Source organism: Pelodiscus sinensis, chromosome 16 (assembly GCF_049634645.1).
Source record: "Pelodiscus sinensis isolate JC-2024 chromosome 16, ASM4963464v1, whole genome shotgun sequence".
NCBI classification, from domain to species: domain Eukaryota; kingdom Metazoa; phylum Chordata; order Testudines; family Trionychidae; genus Pelodiscus; species Pelodiscus sinensis.
Window position 1 is genome coordinate 36,921,137 of NC_134726.1, and position 20,943 is coordinate 36,942,079.

Here is a 20,943-nt window from a genome sequence, read left to right on the forward strand (position 1 = left end):
GGGGGAGTATTATTCCCATTTTGCTGATGGGAAACTGAGGCATGGAGGAGGCTAAGTGACATGCCCAAGGCAATCTGTGGCAGATCAGGGGGTTGAACCCACTAAAGCCTCCCATGTCCTGAGCTAATGCCCTAACCACTGGACTTTCCTTCCACTTTTAGTGTAATTAAAAGTATCACTGTCAGAGAAACACTTTCTTCTGAGACATAGCTACTCAACCATACGTTCACCTATTGATTCCAAAATTATTTACTGCAGCAAGGCCAGTTAGGCCATGTCTTCACTAAATGGAAGATCAACGCTACCAAGATTGATCTTTTGGAATTTGATTTAGCGGATCTAGTTAAGACCTGCTAAATCAAACTCAGAGGGCTCTCCCATTGATGTCCAGTAACCTGCTTCTGCAAAGCGTGAGGGAAGCTGATGGGAGCAGGGAAACTCAAAATGAAGTACGTCGACTCCAGCTACGTAATTAACATAGCTGAAGTTGTGCATCTTGATTCGACCTTTCCTTTTAGAGTAGTCTTAGACAATAGAGACACTTTCCCAAGGAAGTTAGAGCAATAGTGCTCATCTGCAGGTAGAGATATAAAAAGGGTTAAAAATAGTAACTGTGTAACTGATTAAAATTCCATTGGTTACACGGTTAAATGACCCTGTGGGTTGCCAGTGACACCAGCCTCGTGGACTGCTTAACCCAGTGGCTGCTGGTGCCACTGGTCTTGTGGGCTGCTGGCCTCATGGGCTCCTGGTGCCGCCTGCCCCACGGGAGTTTAACCGTTAACAGGAATAGATAACCTCATACCTATTGGTTAACCCGTTAACCAGTTAAACTTTTTCATCCCTGTGCTCCAATGGCAGGATTGAGGCCTAAATCTCTTATCCAAAAGCATTAACTGGTTTCAATAGGCCATTTGCTCTCAGGTGCTCAGATAGCACAGTGATGGGTGTCACTACACGAACCTAGATCGACAGTAAAGTGCAGTAGAACCCAGAAATTAGAAACAGGAAATACATATTAGTACATTCTATCTTCCTTCCTCGCCCCCCACTGCCAGAACAAGCCAGAGTCTCCAAAAAGAGGGTGATGCGGGTATGAAATGTACATCAGTACAACCCTTGATTTTAATGAAACAGGCTAAACAAGGCCTTCTTTAAAGCCTTGTGAGACTTGCTCTGTGGGTTTGGGTGGAAGGTGGAACTTCACCCTTTCTTCAGCAGAAATCTCTGGAACTGGTGTATGTTAGCTGGAGAACCTGCCATTTTCTGTTGCCTTCCCTCTAGAACATCCTCCCCAGTGGCACCAGGGCGGCCATTCTGACTGGCGTGTGGCCTGTGGTGTTGAGGAGCGACAATGAGACCGTGGTGAGCACGTGGCTCGGGCCACGTCTGTCGCCATACTTCAGTTTAATCCAAGGCAGCCTACTGAACTTCAGCGGTACTCTGAACGCCAGCTGCACAGCCTTCCGCCAGATGTAAGCCATTCCGACGCCATGCCTTCCGCGGGGCTAGTCTTTACTTCACAGGCAATTCTGATCCTTATCAGAGCAAGTTTCTTGACATTTATGTGTCTGGAACACAAAATAGTCATGGGAACTATGGGACACTTCCACCCCCACTTAATTAGCCTAATTAGCACTGGTCCTACAATTGACAGATACTTTCCCCCCACACACACTTCCCCCTCCTTCTTTTTCTGATATAAATTCTGGGTTTCTGTTATTCCTCTCCAGCTCATCTGAGGAAGTGGGTTTTGCCCACGAAAGCTCATGATAATATATATATTTTTGTGAGACTCTAAGGTGCCTGAGGACTATTCATTGTTACAAAATATTCAGTGTCACAGAATATTTCTTAAATTTTCCTTGTCCCATCTTTGTTGCCACTACCAGCTTCCTTGTCTATATGAGGAAGCCATCTTGTTGCTTAGCTGCATAGCTAATCCTGTCCCCCTGTCTAGCATGCATTTGCTTTTGCTGTCTAACCGTTCTTTCTGTTTCTCCATGCAGTGTGGGCAAACTGAGCAGTAACATTACAGCTTTCAATGTCAGCCAGCAAGACATCTACGATTTCACCAAAGCCTATCTCACAGGTGAGTCGCAACGTCCGGCCTAGGAGCAGAGGGTCTGTGTTCTCTTCTGACAATATGGCGCCCAATGGCACGAGAAGAACATTGAGAGGATAATGTCTGAACTCGACCTGGATCTGGTTGCGCGTAAAGTTCAGAGGTCAGGTCTGGGCTGAGTATGAGTTTGCAATCTGACATCTCAATAAAGAGCTGCAAGAAATTTTAGCTTCCAACCGTCAAGACAGCACAGATATCTAGAGAGATAGATGGGGCTGGCAACAGACTTCACTGGGCCCTGGCCAATGTGGGGAGGGGGCCTTGGCTCCAGGATCCTTGGGCGAGATGGGGCCCCGGATGGAAGGGGCGTGGCTAGAGGCAGGCAGCCCTCAGCGCCCCAAATGGCATCCCTGCCTGCCCCACCCAGCCTTCAGCATCACCTGGACCGTAAGGCTCTAGAGGAGATGTAAAAGGCCCGGGGCGCCAGCTACTTCTGTTGCCATGGTAACAGTGATCCAGAACCCCAGGCCTTTTTAAATCACCAGGGGGCAGCCCTTGCTATAGAACTTCCTCACTATCTACGTTGCCTGGTGTGTGATTAAACCGTCCATCGTTATACAGCTACGAGTGCCAGGCCGAGATGTTACAACGCCAGCGACCCGCGCGCCGCAAACTGGCTCGCTGCTTACCTGGGGCGTTCCCTCCGCCACAGCAGTGCCGCCGATGTCAGATCCTTCCTCAACCACAACGTGACCCTTGTAAGTATCAGCGTGATACCTGCCTGCCATGCCAAGCCAGCCTGGAAATAACCACAGCGTGAGATTCGGGGCCCGGATCCGGCTGCCACGGCAGTTACGAGCAAAACTCCCATTGAATTCAGTGCATGTGGGAGAGGTTCCTTTAAGAAGAGGCTCACAAGGTCCCTTAGGTGGCATGGTCAAGGTAGCTACCAAGCTCCTTCTGCCATCCCCAACTGGGCACCAGACAACAGCAGAACCTGTGAGCAGGGGCAGAATGCACTGCCCCATAGGAGTAAGTCTATGAGAGTTGAGGGGTAAATTCTCTGATTTAGTAGGTAAGGAGCAGGGAGACAGATCCTTCCGGGATACAAATTCCCTGGGGCGTGGAGGATGAAATGGGTCAAGGACAGGCACATCCACAGAGCATAGCGGGCCTGGAAAATAAACTCAGCATCCTAGCCAGACTTGCACACATGGGACCTCTGTCCTATTTGCCATGAAAACACCTTAGTGAGACTGTATCTGTCCTGAATCCATCTCTGGCGCTGTGCGAATGTGAGATTTAGCTATTCAGGATCCTGGGTGCAAAAGGCAAAGATCTTTGCTGCTAAAAATCCACCATTCCTTACTTCTCCCTCTCCAAGTGGATACACCAGCTTCCTATGAAGCATTCTGGGTAGCATACCTCAGCATGGCCGCTGCTCAGAACTACTGCGTTTAGACTGGTGGGCATTCAAAAAGCTACTGGCTTCATCTCAGAGTTGCTGAGCGCTGTCAAGCCGTGTTGAAGTCTACAGAGGCAGCAAATATTCTGCATCTCTGGAAATCAAGCTGAGCGTGGACTGACGCAATCCGTTTGTCCTTTCCTAGCTCCAGGATCTAGTCATACACCCCGACAATCTGAGACTCATCAACGACACACACATCCAGAAGGACCTCGCGGAGCTCTATGCCACAGCGCTGTTTGCCAAGAATTCAAACTTCAGTCTTGTCAAGTGAGTAAGAAATATGTATTATGGCAAAAAACAAAGCACATTTGCAGGAAAGGAATTAGGATGGCCTGTTTGCTTCTGTGTACTTTGCAAACGTTTGTAGAAGGGCAGCTATTTATTTAAATTCACACACAGTCTCGTTTATATATATATAAATTTATCAATTTTCATCCTGCTTTATATACATATGAAAGTGGGATGAAAATTGGTAAATTTCATGAAAAATGCAAAATGCATTTTTTAAAAAATGTTGGTGAATATTTACAAAAAAATTCTGGGTTTTTTTAAAACAGTTTTTTTCACTTTTCATGTTTTTCATTTTGTTGCTTGCCTTTTTTTATCCCCCTGAAAAAAAAAAGGAAGGAGGGAGGTAAAAAAAGGCGAAGAGGAGAAACAAAAAATGAACAAACGAAAATGAAACCTTAAAACTAAAAAAAGATTGAAATGGGGTTTTTTAGTTGAAAAATTGGAATAAGTTGAAAAATTTATTCCCCCACCAACCAGATTCTATATGAAAAGGTTCTGTTTTTTTTAAAAGTCAGTTTTTAATGGGAAAAAGAGTTTCAAATGAGAAGTATTGACCGGCAGTGTAAATAATTGCCAATGGGAAATTTTCTCTCTGTCTCATCCACCCTCGTAACACGCTTCTCATTTCACATCACTCAAAGCCTTCCCGACCAGCTCCTCTGCTTCGCCAGACATTCGACTGCCATACGACTGCTCAGCGCCAATGTTTCACTGAGCATCATTGCTCGGATAAACCTCCACTGTGGTCCCTCAAACACGTCCGAACTCCAAGACTCCTCCGCCACTGACCGCCAGGTAAATACCCAGCGCTCTAGTCATTAAAGACTGTTACTTAGCTGCCCATCGGCGCGTGACTCCAGAGGTCGGGGATCGGACTCTGGGAAGTGTTGAATTGGAGCTTGAAGTTCAGACCTTTCTCTGACAGTTCAAATCCCGGCAGCCCACAATGTCAGGAAAATGTGGCTTTTGCGCCAGGCATGCCTGTGGGTTTGGTTTGATCCCTTGATGGAGATGCAGGTTGAACCTCTCAAATCCTAAACTCTCTGGTCTGGCATGATCTGTGGTCCAGCAGGATCACAGATGTTGCTGGACTAGAGCACCCCAGAGGTGAGTTTGAGCCAGCTGGGGAGCCCTAGGTGGGTCAGCAGGGGCTGGTTCTGCGGTGATTGGAGAGTCCAGCCCCCGGGAGCCCCAAGCTAGGAAGCTCCGGTGGCAGCCAGGAGGAATCTTCCCTAGCAGGGAACTCTGGTGCAGTGGCAACGGGGCCGGTGCTGGCTGGTAGGAATCCCCGGCCCTGGCCAGGATCCCCAGTGGCAGCGGGGCCAGCAGCAACTGGGGGCTATCCATGACCCCGGCTGGGAATCCTGGCAGAAGTGGGGCTGGTGTAGACTGGAGAGTCCCAGCTCAAGGAGACTGACCCCCCCAAGACCTGGCATGGCAGCAGGACAGGGAGCCCAGACTCCAGGGACCCCCACAACCCAGAGAGGAGACTGACATCCCCTGGTCCAGCAAACGCCCCGGTTCGGGACCTCTCAGGCCCGAGGGTGCTGGACCAGGGAGGTCCAAGGTCAGAGTCTGAATGAAGGTCACAAACACAATCTCCACACCATTGTCAGAAAACAACATTCCTGAGCAGAATTTTGTCCCAGGTGAATGTTCCGCGGCATTTTCCAGGTGGCCGGTGTTATTAGCGATCGGCCTCTTGCTCTTACGATTTTCATCTCGCTTGCTTTCCAGCTTGCTACAATGCTGGTGGCCCAGGTCACTACCTTTGACGCGAGGACCCTGGCTGCTTTGGGACAGCAAGCCGTGGGGCTGACCTCCGGGCACATTTTAGAACTGAGACCACAGATTATCTCAGATCCGCTGGCCTTGCAGTCGCTCGGATGCGTTGACGGCTGGGATAGGGGACAATCGCAAGGGCTGATGAGCAAGTTAATCCGCAGTAATTTCATGGTAGGGATTGGTCCTCTCCCTGGGTGGGTCAGAAAAGCCCACCTGGGGTGATGTTATTTTGAATCAGGGTCTTTAACTCCATTTTTAGAAAATGAAATGAAAATGTCCATGCTTCACTTAAATCATTTTCGGGGGTCAGGGGCTGCTGACCCACAGAAAAATCAGTTGGGGGCTGCAAAAAAAGAGAAGCAAATCAATAAATAAAAACAAAAAACCCCAAACTCTCACACATGACATGGCCCCCACCTGAGAAGCTGAAAGACACTCCCCACGTTCCCCTTGCACACCGGAACCTACAGTGTAGTAGATTTTGTGGGTCCCCCCCAAGCTCTGGGGTAGGGCCAAAAATGAGGGGATCAGTGTGTGTGAGGGGGCTGCTGGGAAGCAGGCTGAGGGTGGGGGTCTGGGAGGGAGGGAGGGTGCCGAAGCAGGGTGGGGAGGGCTGGGTGGGAGTTAGGGTGCAGGAGCAGGCTGGGGTGGGAGATGTGGGGGTGCTTTACCTGGCACAGTTCCTCAGGGACACACATGGCTCCATGTCCCCTGCTGCTCCCAGGCACCACCCCCTGCTGCTCCTGTTGGCCGCAATTACAGCCAATCAGAGTGGCAGGGGGAAAGACTCCAGGCAGCACTTTGCTGCAGCAGCCGGGAGGAGGGGGAGCAGCAGCACTCGGAGTTCCTTCCTCCCCCTGCCAGGCAGAGCCCCTGGTCGAATCTGGCCCTGGCTTGCCTGACTCTGGCCTGCAAGGCTCAGGGCTACACCCCTGCAGCAGAGAGCTGGCTCTGGTGCTCCAACCCAACTGGGGGGGGGGGGGGACCGCAGGGAGGTGGGGGGCAGAAACACCAGCAGGGTCACCACGATGCTGGGGAGGAGTCCTGAGCCTCAGGGGCCGATCCAGGCAAGCCGGGGGCTGCATCCGGCCTCTGGGCCTTAGGTTCCCCACCCCTGATTTAAATCATTGCTCTGGGGTGGGGCTGGGGAGGAGGGATTCGGGGTGCAGGCTGCCCAGGGGAGAGAGGACAACCCCAGCCCTCTCTCACTGCAGCAGCTTGGGGCCAGGTGAGAAGCACCTCTCCATGGCTGCTGCAGCTCCAGCAGGCACAGTGGGGGAGGGGTGCATGTCCCCGGCCGGGGCCCCTGTACCCCATCCAAAGTGAGGAATGCAGCAAACTGTGCGCTTGCTCCTCACTCCCTGATGAAGGGGAGCAGCCAGCAATGTTCCCTTACGAATGGGGGTGTGGGGAGCTTCAGCCCCCCGCTCTGCCGTAAAGGGGTAGGCGGTCCGGGCTGGGGCAGTCCTGGGGTGTCTGTGTCTTCTCTATACAGTTTTCTGAGCCAAAATCCCATTCCAGGCACATCCCATTGTCCTGGCACAGCCAAACCCTGACCTGGCTTTAGGTTCTGATCAGAGGAAACTTCCCACCACACCGGGTGGTCCTAGCGCTTCCCGTTTAGGAGGAGTTCTGGAACAAACGGACAGACAGACGTATATATAGCAGACTTGCAACCCTCCATCATCCCCGGAATCTTTTCAGCCTGTCTGCCATCTAGCCAGTTCTTCCCCCGTTTGTCGTTAAGCGTTTGATTTTACCTTCCTCTGCACACTGCTTAGTGGAACTGGTGCCTTCCCCGTTGGCTTGGCTTTTAGCTGAAAAGGAAATTCCTGTGGGGCTAGGCAGCGGTGTTGGGGTGGGGAAGTGGCCACTAAACGCTGCACCGTAGCGTTCTAATCGGGTTTGCTGTGGGGTTTTTTCTCCCTTCACAGTTTGATACAGAAGAGGCATTTCAGAGACTCGGAACACTGGTGCCAGGACTCTCCAGTGACGTCTTCAGGAACATCACGGCAGCTACTGCCCTGAAGTTGGCTAAGAATCCCATCTTCCAAAGAGCCATCAGGAAGGCTCCTGGCTATTTAAAGAGAGCTTTTGTGGACAAGGTGAGCAAGATGAGGGAACCGGCCTTCTGTGCCTCTGACAGCCGGAGGGCAGGTTGAGGGTCCCCAGGCCAGTCTCACAATGGAAATGTGATCTAGATGAAATTACTCTCAGGTGGGTGCACAATGCTGCTCAAAGAGAAGTTAGAGATGATTCACTGTCAAACAGGGAGGACTTTTCCAGCAGGGTCCTGCAGGCTTCAGTCCTGGAGCTATTCACTATTTTCACTAATGATTTGGAAAATGGAGTGACGCGTGGGCAGAGTGAAGAGCATGCTAATAAATTTGGGAGTTGTTGTGAGCAAGACACGGGAAGGAGTTCTTCTGCTGTACTCTTGTGCTGATTAGATCTCAACTAGGCTACATCTACATTGCGCTCTCTTGTGCAAGGATATATGCAAATGAGGAGCAGCGATGAATACCGCCATGCCTCATTTGCATACTTAATGAGCCTCCATTTTGCGCAAGGGGCTTTTGCACAAGAAGGTGTAGATTGCTCCTTCTTGCACAAAAACCCCCTCTTGTGCAAGAGCTACAGGCAGTCCCCGGGTTACATGGATCCGACTTACATCAGATCCCTACTTACAAACGGGGTGAGGCAACCCCGCACTAGCTGCTTCCCCCCAGCAGACTAGGGAGAGGCAAAGCTAGCGCCCCTCCCCAGCAGACCAGGGAGACGCGAAGCTAGCGCCCCTCCCCAGCAGACCAGGGAGACACGGAGCAGCTTTTCTCAGCAGACACCTCAGCTTGAGAATAAAGGACTGAGGGAAGTGAGGTGTGGGAGAATAAGACTGAGCTCTGGAGAAATGTTTGGCTAGAGTGTCCCCTACAATATGTACCAGTTCCGACTTACATACAAATTCAACTTAAGAACAAACCTACAGTCCCGATCTTGTACGTAACCCGGGGACTGCCTGTATTCTGCCTTAAAATAAGCAGGAGTTTTTGCGCAAGAAGGAGCAGTGTAGACTTGCGCAAAAATGGCAGCTCATTAAGTATGCCGTGCCTCATTTGCATATGTTCTTGCACAAGAGAGCTCAATGTAGATGTAGCCCTGGAGTCTTGTGTCCAGTTCTGGGCACCGCATTTCAGGAAAGATGTGGAGAAATGGGAGAGGGTCCAGAGAAGAGCAACAAAAAATGATTCAAAGTCTAGAAGACATGACTTATGAGGGAAGACTGAAAGGATTGGGTTTGTTTAGTTTGGAAAAGAGAAGACTGAGAGGGGACATGATAAGAACTTTCAGGTGTCTAAAAGAGTGTTACAAGGAAGAGAAAGGAAAAGTCATTCTCCTTAACTTCTGATAGGACAAGAAGCAATGGGCTTAAATTGCAGCACAAGCTTAGGTTGGACATTAAGAAAAACTTCCTACCTGTCGGGGGGTGAAACACTGGAATAAGTTGCCTAGGGAGGTTGTGGAATCTCCATCACTGGAGATATCTAAGAGCAGGTTAGATAGACATCTATCAATCAGGGATGATCTGCCATGAGGGTGCTTGGTCCTGCCACGAGGGCAGGGATGTGGACTTGATGGTCTCTCGTGGTTCCTTCCAATTCTAGTGTTCTATGATTCTGTGAGTCTTCAAAGTTTATGGGCGATGCCAAGGTGGGAGGGGTTGTGAGCATCGTGGGTGACAGGATTAGGATTTAAAATGACCTTGACAAATTGTAGAGTTGGTCAAAACTCAACAAGATGAAGTGCAGAGTAGTGAGCGTAGGAAGGAAAAAGCAAATGCCCAAGAACAAAATGGGGAATAATGGGCTAGATGGCAGAGCTGCCGCAGAGGTTCTGGGGGGTGGTAGTAGATTGCAAATCGAATATGTGGGAGAGGCTAGCCTCATTCTGGGGAATATTAACGGGAGAAATTGTGCCACTCTCCTCAGCACTGGTGAAGTGTCATCTGGAGAACTGTGTCCGGTTCTGGGGGCCACCTTTAGGAAAGATGTGGACCCTTTGGAGAGAAGCCTGAGTGGTGAAAGGTTTAGAAAACCCAACCTCAGGGGAAAGACTAAAACACGGGGCATGTTTAATCCTAGGGAAAGAAGACTGTGGGGGAATCTAATAGTCTTCAAATATGTTAAGGGCTGTTATAAAAAGGACTGTGATCAGTTGCTCTCCATGTCCATTGGAGGTAGGAGAAGAAGTAATAGAAGAACTAGGGGACACCAAATGAAATTAATGGGCAGCAGGTTTAAAACGAATAAAAGAAAGTTCTTCTTTACACAGCGTGTAGTCAACCTGTGGAACTCCTTGCCAGAGGAGGCTGTGAAGGCTAGGACTATAAAAGAGTTTAAAGAGAAGCTAGATAATTTCATGGAGGTTAGGTCCATAAAAGGCTATTAGCCAGGGGATAGAAATGGTGTCCCTGGCCTCTGTTTGTCACAGGCTGGAGATAGATGGCAGGAGACTAATCACTTGATCATTGTCTTCGGTCTATCCCCTCTGGGGTACCTGGTGTTGGGCACTGTCGGTAGACAGGCTACTGGGCTAAATGGACCTTTGATCTGACCCAGTACAGTCATTCTTATGTTCTAATAGGCTTAATCTGCAAGAAGAATTATTTAGGTTAGAAATTAGAAAACACTTTCTAAATATAAGAATATCTAAGATCTGGAACAGGATCCCAAGAGTGGTATTTTAGAATAGGTTAGATAAACACCTCTTACATATGGTATAGGGGTTTACTTGGTCATTCATCAATACAAGAGTCGGGACTAGATGACTTCTCAAGGTCCCTTTGAGTTCTGTATTTCTGTGGAGAGCAAAATGTAATCTGCATTAGCCAGAGACCTAGATCTGCAAAGCAAGCCATTGGGTTATCTGAAGCTGGAATTTCAAGATTTGGAGATGCTGTCAGAAAATTTGGGTATGTGTTGATTACTGGCTGATTTGCCCCCCTTTCTGCCAATACATTAAGATCATGTTTGGGGCAAGATGCATAGGAGATGAAGGCCATGCATTTTAATACCCTCTGTCTATCCCTGGCAGATCGTCTCCAGTTCCTCGTCACTGAATGCCATTTTAAATAACGTGCCAGACGATTTGGTCGACCAGGTTCCAATCCCGTTGCTGGCGTTTCAAGACAAGCTCCTAGATCTTCGCAAAATCAGCGAGAAACAATGGTCACCACAGCAGGTGACGTAAAGGGCTCATCTCATTCTCTTTGTTTCCGGAAGGGTATGGAAGGTCACCCGCCTCGGCCTAGGCATTGAAGTCAATGGGAGGTTGGCCTGACAGAGGGCGGATCTCTGCATTCACAGACGAGTCGGTTACGTTTAAGGCTGCATTTAGCTACATCTTGGGAGGTGAAGGGCCGGGGGACCTTTTGTGAGCGGCGCTGTATAAAGGTGCGTTGTCAGTGTGTCTACATGGTTCCCACGGTTTCTCAGACATCTCCGTGACCTGCTCAAGTGGTGTGAACGTTAAGGGAGTTCCTCGCCACTTATATAAAGGATTTATGGAGTCAGTGCCCCCAGCCAGACATCTAATCACGCAGTAATCTTGGCTTTCTTCTTTTCTCTATGGGGCTAGTTGCACGTGCTTCTGGGTTGTCTTGCCCGTCCGTATCTGAGCCTGTATTGTTTGCCTTTGCAGGCAGCTGTGTTTTTTGTGGAGGTATTGAATGCTACCAATAATTACGCTGAGTGAGTACTGTTTTCAGAACCCCAAGCTTTGTGGGTAGGGAAAATAATCGCTGTGGATGGAGGTACAGCGTGTCTATTTTTGGCGGGGCTAAGGATCAGCGTGACAGGCTGCTTGGACAGGAGCCCGATTTCAAAGGTGCCTACGCACCTAAATGCCTTTGTCCATCTGGTCCTGAATGCCTAGGTGGAGCGGAAATACCTCGGTGTCGTGTTTTAGTGTCGAACAACAGACGCGTAAAGTATGCCCTGCCCTTTAAGTCCAAACACAAATACCAGGGCGAACCTCTGCCAAAACGCAGGTTCGGACTCGCCCAAGGTCAAAGCAAAAGTCTAAAGGGTGGCTCGTGTGTTGTGTACTTCCTCTCCGCTCATGACAGTTTATGATCACAGACAGGGCCGTCCCACGGGGCGAGGGGCAACCCCCTCAGTGCCCCTACATGGGGCCCAGGGAAACCACCCACAAGCCTCACCCAGCTGGCCCTGCCCCACCCCTTCCACAAGCCCCGCCCTGCTCCTTGCCCCGAGCAATGAGGCGGCTGCTCCAACTGACCTATGGTCCCTATGGAGGGACCCGGGAAATGTTGGGGGCCTGGCACAGGGCGACAGCAGGAGATGCACCCCCGACTCATTATACAGGCGACGGGAGCTGGAGCAGGCTGGGAGGGAGAGCCACGCCGAGGCAGAGCGCCCTGGGGTTGGAGCAGTGGTGTAGCGAGGGAGAGGCGTGGGGGGGGGGAAGTTGCCCCCGGGCACCAAGCTAGGGGGCACACCAATTTAGGAAGAACTAACCCTCCGCCCTGAATTTAGCCTTTCAGCCTCCGTGCTGCAGGGTTTCCAGTGCAGCGCAGCCAGCCGACTGGAGCCTGACAAGCTCTCGGCACTGGTGGAGCAAGCGAAAACCCAGGAGGTGGTGCTGAGCGCTCAGCAGGTAGGAGGTTCCTAGCAGCCACGCTGGTTTGGGGTGGAGAGGCAGCAGAGCGTGTGATTAACACGTGCAGCGCACGTTGCTGCCTCTCAGGCTCACAGCACACTCCGGGGAATGAGAGTGGGTAGCAATGCACAAGGCCCCCACAAACCCCCACCCTGTCTCGCCTTCGTGGTATCCCATGAGAGGGCCTGGATTTCATCCTGACTCCGGGAGAAACGAATCCTGGAACAGGCTTTTCCCAAGCCCAAAAACAACCCCCAGCCTCAGTTTCCCCTCAGCAGAGCTCCCGGCCGTGTCACTGTTTCATTCCCCTTCCTGAGGGATGCGTTCAAACACAGCTCGACACCAGCCCTGCCACCTCTGCCCTCCCTCTCCTGCCCCTGACACAGCAGCTGTCGTCAGCAGGGACCCTAAGCTCCCTTCCCTGATCCAGAGTCTCCTGCAGGCACCTCCATGCAGCCGCCCCTCATCTCCCTCCCATGACACACTCGTTGGCCTTTTACCTCAGCGGCGGCGAGGCAGACGATCAGTCACAAGTGGGGGGCTAAGCCCCGTCCGTTTAGAGAGACGTCCGGCCCTAAGACAGACCTGGAAGAGCTCAGCCATAAAAGGGGGTCATGTGCTAAGTTTAGGGTCTCCTGCCGGGGGGGAGAGGGGGGCAACTGTCTCAGGGCCCAACGATTCCAAAAGGCCTGGAGCACCCAGCTGCTTTAGAAGCAGTGGCCGGAGCTCCAAGCCCTTTAAATCGTTGCCAGGGAGCCAGAGGCGCTCTCTGGTTGGTGCTGAGGAGCCGGTGGGAGGAGGCTACCCTAGCTCCGCCCCTCCTGCCTAAGGCCCCGCCCCCTTCCGAGCTCAGAGCCTGCCCCTCCTTGTCCAGGGATCCGATGATTCTATGGCCTTCCAGGCCCACAATAACGTGGGGAGAAACGTAGAGTGCGGAGAGCACAGCCGGCCTGAGGAACGTGTAGGGGGACGAATCACGTCATTTAAAAACAAGCCCTCCCAATACCTCCCCGTTGAGTAGGCAGGGTTATTTTTCATCTTTTGCTGACTCGTTAACGTGCTGAAATGCTGTGTGAGAAGCAGGCGAGATTGACCGTCATCGGCCTGTTTCTTTCCGTCAGTTGTCCTGCCTGGCTAAAATCCTAGCTGCAAAGAACCTGACAGCAAACGTCACCAGCTACCCACCGGACATGCTCCTTTTCTTTGAGTGAGTATCTCACAGTGGCGTAAGGACTCATTGCGCATGGGAGAAAACAACCGTAGGTCCTGAGCCCCGATTCAAATCCAGCTAGGTCCTTTCAAGGACATAGGGTTACTCGTGGGAGGGAAGGTTTGCGGAGTTGGGCCCTCACATCCAATCCTGCAGCCCTCCCTCGTTAAAAATCCCCATGAACAGGGCTTAAATCCAGCTGGAGCCATCCGGGACGGAGCTCCAGGAAATATTTTCACCCCTGCGGGAGTTCCAGGAAATGCTTGGTGAGAATTAAAACCCTGGTTTCAGAGAGAGCGTTTTCAGAGTAAGGACAGCAAGATGGAGAACTTCAGACCCAACTCAGCACAGTAATTAAGCACGTGCTTACCATCAAGCACAAACGTTGGCCCATTGAAGTCACTAGAAGTACCCCCAGGCTCAAAGCTAAGAACATGCTTAAATGCTTGAATGAACCTTAATCCTCACCAGGCTGAGCCTGTCTTGTAGCGTAGCACTCGGAGGGTCTCAGGCTGCAAGTGGCAGGTCACACCTGCTAGTTCTGGCTACCTGCGGCAGGGCTGGGACATTGACAACAAGAGCATGTCTAGCGCCTGGCTGCACTGCATGCCCTCTCCATGGGAGTGCAGAGTGTGGGTGTAAGAACCTGAGAACGGCCACACTGGGTCAGACCAATGGTCCATCTAGACCAGTACCCTGTCTGCTGACAGTGGCCAGTGCCAGGTGCCGCAGAGGGGATGAACAGAACAGGGAATTATCACATGATCCATCCTCTGCCACCCATTCCCAGCTTCTGACAAACAGGGTCTAGGACACCATTCCTACCCAGCTTGGCTAATAGCCATTGATGGCCCTTTCCTCCATGAATTTATTGAGCTCTTTTTTGAACCCTGTTAAAGTCCTAGTCTTCACAACATCCTGTGGCAAGGAGTTCCACAGGTTGAGCAGAAGTGGATGAGCCTGGTTCTTCTGAGAGTCCTGAGGGTTTAGATTCTGGACCATCCCGCTCAGAGCCTCATTAGCTCATTTCTCAGGAGAACTGTTGGTGTTCCTGTCCCAACATGCCAAGGGCCTCCTTGGGACAAGTGGCTGAAGAAGATACACATGTGGCAAACCACATTTTTTGTCATTTCTGAGGCTTGTTTCTGCCCAGTTTTAGCTGTTTCCATTCCTTATAGTTTCACCCAAGAGCGTAATCACACCTGCAAAGAGTTTTACAGTCTGGCTTCCCAAGGGAATCTCAACCTGCTGCCAAATGGATCAGCCCAGAGGACGGCACTCCTGAATAAGGCCCTATTGTGCTTGGTAAGTGACAGTTTACCTTTCAAGTGACTGACTGGATGCAGAGGGCGTGCACGGCTCTCAGAGTCAATAGGGAGCACTCAGCATGCGCCTCACTTCACAGGCCCTTGCTGTGCGTTTCACTTTTGTAATCTGAAATATCTCCAGTGATGGAGATTCCACAATGCCCCTGGGCAATTTATTCCCGTGTTTCACCACCCTGACAGGTAGGAAGTTTTTCCAAATGTCCAACCTAAACCTCCCTTGCTGCAGTTTAAGCCCCTTGCTTCTTGTCCTGTCCTCAGAGGCCAAGAAGAACAATATCTCCCCCTCCTTCTTGTAACAACCTTTTAGATACCTGAAAACTGCTATCATGTCCCCTTTCAGTCTTTTTTCCAAACTAAACAAGCCCAATTCCTTCAGCCTTCTCTCCTAGCTCATGTTTTCTAGTCCGTTCATCATTTTTATTGCTCTTCTCTGGACCCCCTCCAATTTCTCCACATCTTTCTTGAAATGTGGTGCCCAGAACTGGACACAATATGCCAACTGAGGCCTAATCAGCTTAGAGTAGAGCAGAAGAATGACTTTTGCGTCTTTCTCACAACACTCCTGTTAATGCAGCCCAGAATCAGGTTTGCGTTTTTGGCAACAGTGTCACACTGTTGACTCGTATTTAGCTTGTGTTCCACTGTGACCCCTAGATCCCTTTCTGCCGTTCTCCTTCCTAGACAGTCGCTTCCCATTCTGTGTGTGTGAAATGGATTGTTCCTTCCCAAGTGCAGCACTTTGCATTTGTCCTTATTAAACTTCATCCTATCTACCTCAGCCCATTTCTCCAGTTTGTCCAGATCATTTTCAATTATGGCCCTGTCCTCCAAAGCACTTGTAACCCCTCCCACTTTGGTATCATCTGCAAACTTAATAAGCATGCTTCATGTGCTCCCCCACCCTCAGGGCAATCAGGAACTGTGGGTGGAAGAGCTACGAAGTCTCTTGCCCCCCCCCCCTTCTGCCTGAGGCCCCACCTCTTCCGGGGCGGCCCGCGACCACTTCCGAAATTTGTGAAGTGCCCCCCCCACTTCAAAAATGATTGCCTACCCCTGCTCTATAAGCACAACAGCCTCCCAGAATAAACTAAGTCCAGTTGGTTTCCTTTCCTTACAAATATTAGCGGCAAATATTTGGGGCCAGAGCCTGCCACTGTAACGCTGAGTGCTGACGTTCTCGTTGTGTGTGTCGAGGGGGGGGGTCAGATCCGGCCTTTGGCCTGACACACACATTTTGTGAAGGGTTTACGTGCAAGCTATTCCCCCGGCCCAGCGAAGGCTGAAGGAAGGCGACCAAATACGGCCAGGCGGGTTGGTGGAGCTGACGGCTCCCCCTCGCCCGGCTCTGGGGAGCTGCCTGTGGACAAGCGAGCTCTGAGCCCTGCTGTGTCGCCCTTTCCCCCAGGGAGGAGTGAATAACACGCTCAGCCAGGAGCAGCTCAGCAGCCTCGGCGCCTTGGTGTGTGACATGGAGCCAGCTGCCATCACAGACTCCGACCCGCAGATCCTGGAGAACCTGAAGCTCTGTCCAGATCTAGCCGGAGCCCAGCGAGCGGCGCTGAACGCTCGCCTCAGCCGCGGGGACAGCCACTACGGGTAGGGGCTTTGCCTTTGGCTGCTCTGGCCCTGAGACGGAGGGCTCTTGGGGGCTGGTGACCACGGTTTGTGACTTGTCTAAACTCTGCCTTTTCTCCGGTGGGGTAGGGCTCCCGCCTCCTGGGACGCAGAGAGCCTGCAGCGGCTTGGGCTGCTCCCTGTGTATCTGAACCGGACGACGTGGCGCTCAGTCGACGAGGTAGGCACCCACCTCCGGAGCTTATCAGGGAGATAGAGGTGCTGAGTTCTGGAGGGGCGACGGACTCACCAGGCCCCGGGCCAGGTGGGGCGGAGGGGTAGCTCTGTGCTCCCGGAAGGGGCGGGGCCTCAGGTGCAAGGGGCGGAGCCGGGACAGCCAGCCCTCCATGCCACCTGGAGCGCAATGCGCCGAACCCCTCCAGCCCTCAGAGCCACTCGACGCACGTGGCGCGTGATTTGTAGCTCCTGGGGCTCCAGTCGCCGCCATCATTGCCATAGCAACGGCGGCTGCTAGGCCCTTTTGACTTACCGGCCCCTGGGGCAATTGCTCCTTTTGTCCCCCCCGCCGGCGGGCCTGGCTGAGTTCACCCCGTGGGAAGCAGGATTTCAGAACCCAGCTGGTCTAGACTTGGTTCCACATGGGGAGATCTTTCTGCGATCTGGAGACGCTCACGCACTGGGTCTTTCTCCCCCTGCTCCCTCCATTCCTCTGTCTCCAGCCTCTTCTCTCCCTTCTCCGCTCTCCCCGTTCTGCCGCTGCGCTTTCTCCTCTGCGTGTCTTGGCATCTCGGACACGCCCTTGCCTCTTTGCCAGACCCTCATTCCTCTCCGCTTGGGTCTGATCCAGGGAAGTCTCCGGGTCGACGCTCACCGATTCCAGTGGGCAATTGATTACGCTTCTAGTGACTAAGGGCAGCAGGCGTCTGGGCTCTGGCTGGTGTTTTCTTCAGCTTATCAGTGACTTCAGAACTCTCCCTCTTCCTTGTCCCCAGGGGGTGAGGAAGGCCTTTTTCAGAAGTGTGGTGGCTGGATACCGAAGCCAAAGTGCCGCTCAGAAGGAAAAAACCAGGCTCCTCTTAGAATCCATTGGAGCCGCGACACCATCATCTACCAGATTGAAGCGTGCCATTGAGCGTAAGTGGAGGGGTGCTAAAATTAGCAATGGGGCGATCGTGGGATTGGATTAGTTCGGAAACTCATGGGCTACGTCTACACTGGCCTGATTTTCCGTTAAAAGCATTTGCGGAAAAGAGCGTCTAGATTGGCAGGATGCTTTTCCGCAAAAACACTTTTTGCGGAAAAGCGTCCGTGGCCAATCTAGACGCGCTTTTGTGCAAAAAAGGCCCGATCGCCATTTTCATGATTGGGGCTTTTTTGCACAAAACAAATCTGAGCTGTCTACACTGGCCCTTTGGCGCAAAAGTTTTGTGCAAAAGGGACTTTTGCCCAAACGGGAGCAGCATAATATTTCCACAAAAAGCTCTGATTTCTTACAGGAGGAAGTCAGTGCTTTTGCAGAAATTCAAGTGGCCAGTGTAGACAGCTGGCAGGTTTTTCCAGAAAAGCGGCTGATTTTCCGGAAAAACTGGCCAGTCTAGACACAGCCATGCAGTGGTTTGGAGGAGCATTTTCCAGAGCTTCTCCATGACCTCAGCCCCCCAACCCTGTTCTCTCAGTTCTCCTCGGGCCAGCAAAACTGGGCAGGAAATTTTGAGGGAAGGTGAGAACGAGAGACCCTCCCAGCATTTCCAGGACTTGTATTCAGTGGGGCCAGAAATGTCATTAAGAGTAGAATTTCATATGACACTTAGGCTGCTCTGAGTCCCCCTGGAACCCGGAAGGGCAGCGACAGCAAGAAAAAGTAAATACCTGTCCCAGCTCCCAACACCAGAGGCTGTCTGGGCTGCAAACTCGCTGTGCTAGTAGGTCTGTGAAGGAGCTCGCTCACCACCGCGGTGTCTCCTTGTGGCCAGACGGGGCACGGTGGGTCTCTCTCAGCCCGGCGCTGCCTGCCAGGGATTGCCCTGGTGCTGCAGTGGTCTTTTGTCCTGTAACTCGGCCCTTCAGCCAGGTCCCGATTTAGTCCACCCTCTCCTAATGGGGCCCAATAAATTCATAATCCAAACGTCTTCTCCGAGAGGTCCTCTGCCCCAGCTGCTGGCCCTGCAGTCCTCTCAGCCTTCTCTCAGGCTTCTCTGTGGGCAGCCCACCGCCATTTTCTGCTCCTTCCCGCTACGCTGGGCCGAGGGACCCTACAACCAGCAGCCAAGGGCTGCTTAGGCCTGTCCTCCTCGGTTCTCCTGTGCTGCTTCCTGCCCAGCCTTTCTCAGGCCCTCTCCCCATGCAACCTCTGTAGAGTCCCCTTCCTTTCAGGGCTGGGACTCTCAGGGCCTTACCCAGAGTTCCCCAAGCAAATCCCAACACAAAAAAGTCTAAACCAAACCCAGTTCCGCTCTCTTTTGGGCCGACATTTCTCAGCTCAGTGCCCCTCAGGGCTCCCTCCTGCTCGGTCCAGTTGCTCTCCTCTTCCACTCCAGTGGCTGTTCTGTGTCTCTCATGACCATTGGCTGCCTCTCTCATTGGGGTGAGGATGTCAGGCCTCTCCCACCTGGGCCTCTGTCTCGCTCATCCCAGAGGTGGATTGAGGATTTTCTGCTTCCGCTCTACACTTCCTCCCCTTATAACCATCACCCAGCCCCTCCACACCTGGGTGGCATCTCCAAGCAAGCCTGGATCCACCACTAAGATGCACAGTTAACCTCCCAGACCTACATTAACTCCAGCCTACCCATCCCAAGGTCATTCTTGGGCACAAGTGGAGGAAAATCTCTCCCTTATGGGAAAAATTTTATGGAATTTCCCATGGGAGCTGCGGGAAACATGTCCCGGTCCACACCACCTCCCGCTGCTCCCATTGGCTGGGAACAGCAATCCACAGCCAATGGGAGCCGCGATCATCAGTACCGGTGGAGGAGCAGGTAAATATAGCAGCGGCATCTCACCAGGGGCTAATCCTGGTGAATTGCCGCCATTTTACTGCCCAGCCCTGGTCTGGAAGGGTACGTCTAGATTGCATTCTAAAATGGAAATAGACTACACAGCACCAAATTTCGAAATCAAGCACTATTTTGAGACATCCCTTATTCCTCATGGAACGATTGTGTAGAACGAGGTTTACAGGGATGCTGAAATAGCACGTCTGTTATTTCGAAAATTATTTCAAAATAGCGGACGCATTCCTTGGACGCAGGGTAGCTATGTCGGGATACTTCCAGCGTCCCGAAATACCCTTGCAGTCTAGACGTACCCTAAGTGTCTACATGGGAAACAAATATTTCATACTGGGTGCTTCCGTTTAACAGTCAAAGATCTTGACACGATCCAAGGGTGGGAAGTGGAAGCTGGACAAATTTGGCCTGCAAATAAAGCGCCGTTTGATGGTAATTAGCCACTGAAACAATTTCACACGTGTCATGGGGATCCTTCACCTCCAGCAATTTTTCAATCAAGACTGGCTGTTTTCCTACCAGGTCTGGGCTGGGTATTGTTTGGAGGAAATTCTCTGGCCTGGCTTATCCAGGAGGCCAGACTCGATGATCGCAACAGGCCCTGTGGTGGCCTGGGAATATATTAATCTGTGAATTTCCCCCATTTTCCAATTCTGTCAACAGAGTGCAAGTCTGACCCAATCACCGCCAGTGCTATCCAAGACCCGCTCTTCATCGTGCATTATGACACGAAGGGGCAGTTTGAGGCCTGCTTGAGTAACGAGGTTTTGAAAGCCAACCTGGTCCCGTTGCTGGCGCACCCTCTCCCAGAGGAATACCTGGATGTCATGAAGGGAAAACTCAGCGAGGTAAGGAAGAATATCATGAAATAGAGTCACAACAGGCCAGTGAGCTCCTGGAGGTCTTGGCACTGGAAAAGGTTCAGAAAAGGGCAACAAAAATGATCAGGGGTTTGGAACGGGTCCCCTGTGAAGAAAGACTGGGGCTTTTCAGCTTAGAAAAGAGGAGACTAATGGGGGGTAGGATAGAGGTCTATCAAATCGTGGCTGGTGTGGAAAAAGTAAACACAGAAAAGTGATTTACTTCTTCCCATAATGTAAGAACTAGGGGTCACCAAATGAAATGAACAGGGAGCTGGTTTAAAACAAACAAAAGGAAGTTTTTCTTCATGCAGTGCACAGTCAACCTGTGGAACTCCTTGCCAGAGGAGGTTGTGAAGACCAGGGCTTTAACAGGGCTCAAGAAAGAACTAGGTAATTTCAAGGAGGTTAGGTCCATCAATGGCTATGCCAGGATGGGTCGGAATGGTGTCCCTAGCATCTGTGAGAGGCTGGGAATGGGTGACGGGAGAGGGCTTGCTTGAAGATTCCCTGTTGTGTTCACTCCCTTTGAGGCACCTGGCATTGGCCGCTGTTGGCAGACAGGACACTGGGCTGGATGGACCATTGGTCTGACCCAGTCTGGCCGTTCTTGTGTAAGTGAACGCATCCTTTTCAGGCAGGGAGCGCGCTGTTTGTAGGCAATTCTCAGCCTGT

The 20,943-nt window shown here is 51.7% G+C and overlaps 1 protein-coding gene across 2 annotated transcripts in view; it reads left to right on the forward strand.

The window, feature by feature from the left end:
* The window catches only part of LOC102452244 (uncharacterized), a 56,528-nt gene that overhangs the window by 26,238 nt on the left and 9,347 nt on the right, over positions 1-20,943 (forward strand). For both annotated transcript variants that reach the window (XM_075899812.1, XM_075899811.1), the window contains exons 16-31: positions 1,285-1,475; positions 2,010-2,092; positions 2,687-2,823; positions 3,676-3,800; positions 4,466-4,619; positions 5,562-5,780; positions 7,544-7,714; positions 10,701-10,847; positions 11,307-11,356; positions 12,164-12,284; positions 13,409-13,494; positions 14,676-14,802; positions 16,231-16,421; positions 16,530-16,620; positions 17,393-17,534; positions 20,072-20,256. In XM_075899812.1, the coding sequence (XP_075755927.1) occupies positions 1,285-1,475; positions 2,010-2,092; positions 2,687-2,823; positions 3,676-3,800; positions 4,466-4,619; positions 5,562-5,780; positions 7,544-7,714; positions 10,701-10,847; positions 11,307-11,356; positions 12,164-12,284; positions 13,409-13,494; positions 14,676-14,802; positions 16,231-16,421; positions 16,530-16,620; positions 17,393-17,534; positions 20,072-20,256 (2,220 nt within the window). The remainder of the gene's footprint in view (positions 1-1,284; positions 1,476-2,009; positions 2,093-2,686; positions 2,824-3,675; positions 3,801-4,465; positions 4,620-5,561; positions 5,781-7,543; positions 7,715-10,700; positions 10,848-11,306; positions 11,357-12,163; positions 12,285-13,408; positions 13,495-14,675; positions 14,803-16,230; positions 16,422-16,529; positions 16,621-17,392; positions 17,535-20,071; positions 20,257-20,943) is intronic.